This window comes from Plasmodium gallinaceum, assembly GCF_900005855.1.
Source record: "Plasmodium gallinaceum strain 8A genome assembly, contig: PGAL8A_v1_76, whole genome shotgun sequence".
Taxonomy (NCBI): Eukaryota; Apicomplexa; class Aconoidasida; order Haemosporida; family Plasmodiidae; genus Plasmodium; species Plasmodium gallinaceum.
The window spans coordinates 2,597,199-2,604,174 of NW_021628238.1; the positions used below are offsets into that span (position 1 = coordinate 2,597,199).

The 6,976-nt window shown below is 18.7% G+C and overlaps 2 protein-coding genes across 2 annotated transcripts; one reads left to right on the plus strand and one right to left on the minus strand.

Annotated features, from left to right (window-relative positions):
* Positions 1-546: 546 nt before the first annotated feature.
* PGAL8A_00257100 (conserved Plasmodium protein, unknown function) lies at positions 547-2,698 on the minus strand (the record flags this gene model as incomplete). The annotated part of the gene is made up of 2 exons (XM_028671315.1): positions 547-701; positions 778-2,698. The coding sequence occupies 2 exons, from the start codon at positions 2,696-2,698 to the stop codon at positions 547-549; spliced, it is 2,076 nt and encodes a 691-aa protein (XP_028527979.1).
* Positions 2,699-5,031: 2,333 nt separating this feature from the next.
* Positions 5,032-6,812, plus strand: SEC61 (protein transport protein SEC61 subunit alpha, putative; the record flags this gene model as incomplete). Its single annotated transcript, XM_028671316.1, has 2 exons — positions 5,032-5,035; positions 5,398-6,812. 2 exons carry the CDS (start codon positions 5,032-5,034, stop codon positions 6,810-6,812), a joined length of 1,419 nt encoding a protein of 472 aa, XP_028527980.1.
* Between the last annotated feature and the right edge of the window lie 164 nt (positions 6,813-6,976).

Below are 6,976 nucleotides of genomic sequence, written 5' to 3' on the forward strand. Positions count from 1 at the left end.
AAACTTAAGAGAAATAATCTTATTGTGAAGATAAAAAAAAAAAAAAAAAAAAAAAAATTGAAATATATAATAAAACAAAATAAGAAAATATATAAAAAAAAATAAGAAAATTTTTTAAATTATCAATGATAAATATATATAATAATTTTTACTTAAGCATATTTAATAAAAAAAAAAAAAAAATTAATATATAATATATTGGATAATTAAGAAAAAAAAAAAAAAAAACAGGAAAATAATAAAAATAACAAAAAAAAAAAAAAAAAAAAAACATAATAAAAAGAGAAAATACTAAAAATTTTATTAAGGTACAAAATAAAATAAATAAAAAGACTATATAGAATAAAAATTCATGAAATAAAAAGAATCATAATGATTCTATTTTTTTTTTTTTTTTTCATTTATTAATAATTCTACTATGTTATATATTGTGTAACAAAAAAAAAAAAAAAGAGAAAAAAATAAATTAGTAGAAATAAAAAGTTTTGTTACCTAAAAATTTATTTTAAGTAAAAACATTAAATAATATTAAAAATTTAAAAGATTTTAAATTTTATTTTTAATGGAAGTTTTTGATTCAAACTTTTTTAGTGTGTCTTGGAGTAAATTCACATTTTCATCTATTTTGCAATTTATTAATTTAATATTTTTTTCTGCTAAACTTAATGTATCATCTAATTTTATCTGTTGTTTTTCTAAATCTAAATAGAGAAAAAAAAATGTATAAATATTACATATATAAATAATATATAAACAATTGTAATATTTTTTTTTTACCATCTAATCTTGAAGCAAATGAATGTGCATTATCATGTATTTTTTTTAGTTGATTAAGTCTTGTTAAAATATTAGGAATTATATGATGTGTTTTCTTCCATACATCTAAAATTTTAAATAATTCATCAATGGATTCTTCATAATTTCCTCTTTCTTTTGACATATTTAATACATCTTTTTTAAATTTTTTCAAATTTAAAAATTCTGATTGAAGATTTTGTACTTTTTTTTTTACGTTTTCTAATTTGTTAGAATCTAGTAAACTTAGTTTATTATATAAATCTAAAATTGCATGATTTAGATCATCATATGGAAGCATAGGCATCTTATCAATACCTAAAACTTTCTCGACATCTGAAATTTTTCTCTCTAACATTAATAAATCATTTACATGAACATCTTTTTCTTTGACATTCTTTACAGTATATATATCAAATTCTTTATATAGACTATTATCACTTTTACTTTTATTTTGTTCATCTATATTTTTTAGATTGTCTTTTTTCCAATATTTCAATGTGTCTATGAGATTTTTAATATCTTTAGTATCACCAACATAATTTTTTTCTTCAAATACATTTTCTGTTTTAAAAAGTTTGATTAATTTATCATCATTTAAGATATTATTGATATCATTTTTTAAAGAGAATAATTCCATTAATACCTCTGGCACTTCTCTATTATGTAAAATTTTTTTCATGATTTTTTCATTTTCTTTTAATTCTTCATCATTTAATTTATCATTTTTATATACTGTATCTGCTTCTTCTTTTGTTTTTTCAATATCTTTAATATATGTAGTAATATCTTCAACTTCACATTTTAATTTTTGTAAATAACTTAATGGATCCTCTAAATAACTGGACATATTTTGATTGTATTCATATTTGCTAGAATTGTTATATTTTAATTTAGAAGGATTTACTTCTACTATAACACCATTATCATAACATTTAAAAATTTTATTTTTAAAAAATTCATAAGAATATTTTGAATCATTGCATTCTTCATTTAAAATAGTATTTTTTTTTTCATCATCTAAAGTATTTTTTTTCATTATTTTAGAATCTATATCTAAAAATTCTTTTTTTTTTTGTTCAGAATTATCCGATGTATTCAACATATTAGATAAGTAAGTATTTAAAGGAGATGCATATATATTTGTATTAATTTCATCTAAAAAGTATTTATTCATATTAACAACATCCTTATATAATTCATTTGATTCATTGTAGCAAATAGAATAACTAGAAGTATCTGGTACGTATTCAAAAACATCTTTTTCTTGTGAGGTACAAAATAGGTCACGTGTATCTGGTTTCAGGTTATCTTTTATTAACTTTTTACTCTTTTTTATAAATGTTTCATCCATTTTAGATTCGTTTAAGTCTTCTTCTTCATATGACTTTCTTAAAGTATTTTTTCCCTCCACATTTCCTTTTAAATTTGCATTATACATTATATTTTTATCAATATTGTCATGTGTACTTGAATTAGTATATTTTAGATTTTTTTCACTGTTTAAACTCTTTAAAGAAAAATTCTTTTTTTCATTGGTTTTTACATAACTTATATTCTCTTTTTTTTTAAGATTATAAATAACTCCTTTATTTTCATTTTGTTCTTGTTTTTGTTTTTCATGTTCTTCTTTATTTTGCTGTTCTAATTCTTCCGAATTTTCAAGAATATTTTCATTTTCCTGATTACTTATATTTTCTTCATAACTTCCGTTTTCTTTTACTTTTTCATAAGATTCATGTTCATCTTTTCCCTCAATATATTTATAATTATCTTTGATCACATTTAATTCTGAGTTTTCTTCTTTTTCTTCATTTGATTTCCATGAAATGTTTTTTTTTTCGTTCTCTGAAGTTCCTATTGTATGTTTTACGTATTTGTTATCATCACTATGAGAACTCATTTTATCTTTTATAATTATATAAAGAAAATTGTAAAGAATATATAATTTTCTTAGTTATAATATAGATATTTTAAGAGATTAAGGTTATTTAATTTATGAAGATTTAAAGAATTATTTTTGACTGTTACAACATAAACCAAAAAAAAAAAAAAAATAAAAATAAATGTACACACACTTTTTTGTAAATTTTAAATTACAATTAAGGAGAAATATATTTCTTATATTTTAATAGTGAAACATAAAACAGAACTTCATATCATTTTATTTTTTTTTTTTATTTTTTTTTAAAGGAAAAGGAATATTTGTAAAATGATTAAATTTATTTCTAATATATATATATAATGTTTCATGATATGAACACTTATTGTCCTTATATAAAATGCACTATAATTATGTCAAAATTAAAAAAATACAAAAAAAAAAAAAAAAAAAATTTAACTTAATAAATCATATATATTGTCTTATTATATTTTATATTTACATTTCTTATATATATATATATGCGTATATACCTATCATAATTAAATATACCTTGATATTAAAAGTATAAAAAAAAATGTTTTTTAAGCTTTAAAGGTTTCAATGTATATAACAAGAATATTTCATAAGAAATTTTATAAGTTATATGTTACAAAATTTAATTCTTATTATAATAATATTTCATAAAATTTTTATACTAAATTATAAAAATTTCTTAAATTATGGTTTTTTGCTTTGTATTGAAAAAAAACAATATATATGTGTTAAGCCTTTTTCTTTTTTTTTTTAAAAGAAATATTACTAAATTTTCAATTATTCAAATAAAAAAAAATGTAAAAGAAGAAAAAAAAAAGAAGTAAATATTTTAAGTTAAATTATATTTTCAAATTAACCTTGAAATAAATTTAAATAATTAATAATGAAAAAGAAATTATAATAGACAACATTTTTCTAAATTATTTTTTCACTTGAAAAAATTAAAATATTGTTAGTAGTTAACATAAAAAGGATTATATATAATCTTTATTGATTCTTTTAATAAGAATTTTTATTTTAATATGAAAGATGTTTTAATATAAGAATTATGATCTATAAATGTAAATATAAAAAAAAAAAAAAAAAAAAGGTTTAAATAAATTGTATGCGTAAAACTAAATGTACTAATGTAAATGTTAAAAGAAGAAACAAATTACGAATTATAATTTAAACAGGAAAATTTTTGCTCTAAGCTAATGAAATATAGTAAAATGTTTTTATAAAAAACATAAAAAAATTTCCTTATTTTACTATTATTAACTAGAATATTTATATAAAAATAGTTCAATGAATTAACCTCTTTATAATAAAGATAAAAATATATAGATCCTTTTTAAGATAAAAATAAATATTACATATATTTTTCTTTTTTCTTTTTTAAATAACTATATCATTTTTCATAGTACAAAAAAAAAAAAAAAAAAAAAAAAAAAAAATTTAATGAATAAAAATACAATAATAAATAAAATATAACTCATATATATGTTTTGTGAAAAATATTAAAACATATAAGTAGCAACATATAAACTATATTATTGAAAATAAAAAAGGAGAAAAAACTTATATTTTCAATACATATAGTAATAAATGTGTACTATGTTATAAAAAAAAATTTTTAGTAAAGAAAAACAATATTAAAATTATTTAAAATTTTACAATATATTAACATTTTAAGTTAAAATTAAAAAAAAAAAAAAATTATATTTGTAAAATTTTGCTTTTAATATAAAATTTTCATCTTAATGCACAGTTGTTGAAATGCATTAAAAAAAAAAAAAAAAAAAAATAAATAAATAAAAATAAAAAAAAATAAAATAAATTAATTTTTTATAGCAAATTGTAATTAAAACATAGTGAAAAAAGAAAAAATAAAATAATAAAATTCATTATTTATATTTAATAATTTCCATATTTCGTATTTTATTTTATTTTTTTTTTATTATTTTTTTTTTTGTTTTATATTTTTTTTTATTTGTTTTAAAATTAGATAAAAATTTGGCATTTAACATCATACAAGTGTATGTGTAAAGATACTAGAAGGAAAAAAATATGTGATAAAAAGTATAAATTTTCTTTAATATTTTACGTTTTTTTTTTCATTGAATAAAATATTAAAAAAATAGATTTATGTTAACATATAATAAGAAAAGCAAGGTACATAGGAGAAGGGCAAGATACAATAGAAAATAAAAAAAAAAAAAAAAAAACTGTATGTTTATGAATAAAATAAGAAATATTAGTAATATAAATAAAACAGAAAGATTTTAAATTAAGTTGAAAGAGACTCTTAAAAATAAAAATAAAATTATAAGAAAAAAATGGGTAATGAATAAAAAGCGAAAATATATATTTTTATCTCTCTTACAATTATTAATAAAATATTTTTTAGTTCAATAAAATAAAGATATACAAATATGTATACATACATATACATATATATATATATATATATATATATAATAAAACACAATAATTACAAAGTTTAGGATATAAAATAAATATTTGTTTGAATTTATATATATGAAAAGTGAATATACAATCTATATATCTTAAATGAAATAAAATAATTTCATATATTTATAATAAAATTTTATTTTTGTTAAAAATAATTTAATTTGTATAAATAACATATTATTGTCTTTTTTAATAATTATAAATTTTTTTTTTTTTTTTTATTTTTGTAGTAAGATTCTTAAATTTGATTAAACCTGTTATGTTTTTATTGCCTGAAGTGCAATCTCCAGATAGAAAATTACCATTTAAGGAAAAATTATTATGGACAGCTGTATCACTATTTGTATTTTTAATATGTTGTCAAATACCTTTATATGGAATTGTTACTAGTAAATCAAGTGACCCGTTTTATTGGATGCGTGTGATTTTAGCATCGAATAGGGGAACATTAATGGAGTTAGGTATATCACCAATTGTTACAAGTGGAATGGTTATGCAACTTTTAGCAGGTTCAAAAATTATTGATGTAGATCAAAGTTTAAAGGAAGACAGAACGTTATTTCAAGGAGCACAAAAATTATTAGGATTATTGATAACTTTAGGAGAAGCTATTGCTTATGTTATCAGTGGTATTTACGGTAATATATCCGAAATTGGTACAGGACATGCTATTATTATAATACTCCAATTATTTTTTGCTGGTGTAGTTGTAATTTTATTAGACGAATTATTGCAGAAGGGATATGGATTAGGATCTGGGATTTCTTTGTTTATTGCAACTAATATTTGTGAAACTATTATGTGGAAATCATTTAGTCCAACAACCATCAATACAGACAAAGGAATAGAATTTGAAGGGGCTATTATTTCCTTAATATATTGTTTATTTACCGAATCCAATAAAATATCAGCTTTAAAAAAAGCCTTTTATAGAACACATGCTCCTAACGTCACGAATTTATTGGCAACTATTTTAGTTTTCTTAATAGTTATTTATTTACAAGGTTTTAGAGTAGATTTATCAGTTAAATATCAAAGCGTAAGAGGACAACAAGGAACTTATCCTATTAAATTATTTTATACTAGTAATATTCCAATTATATTACAAACAGCTTTAGTATCTAATTTATATTTTTTTTCACAAATATTATATAAAAGATTTAAAAATAGTATACTAGTAAATTTATTGGGACAGTGGCAAGAAATTGAATCTAGTGGTACTTCTATACCAATTGGAGGAATAGCATACTATATATCTCCTCCAAATTCATTTGCTGATATAACAAATGACCCATTTCATACATTAGTATATATATCTTTTGTGCTTGTTGCTTGTGCATTTTTTTCTAAAACATGGATTGAAGTATCAGGAAGTTCAGCTAAGGATGTAGCAAAGCAATTAAGAGATCAACAAATTGGAATGAGAGGTTTTAGAGATACTCCTACATCATTAACACGAGTATTTAATAGATATATTCCGACAGCAGCTGCATTCGGAGGTATGTGTATTGGTGCTTTAACAATTTTAGCTGATTTTCTTGGTGCTTTAGGAAGTGGTACAGGTATATTGCTAGCTGTCACAATTATATATCAATTTTATGAAATGTTAGTAAAAGAACAAGAAAAAGCAACATCACTATTTTAAAATCAAAACAAAAAAAAACAAAAAATAACAAAATTAGGAATAACAATATTTAAAATTTAATTTTTTATTTTTTTTTAAATGTCAAGATAAGATAAATTATAAAGAATATATATATATATATATATATATATATATATATATATATATATATATATATATATATA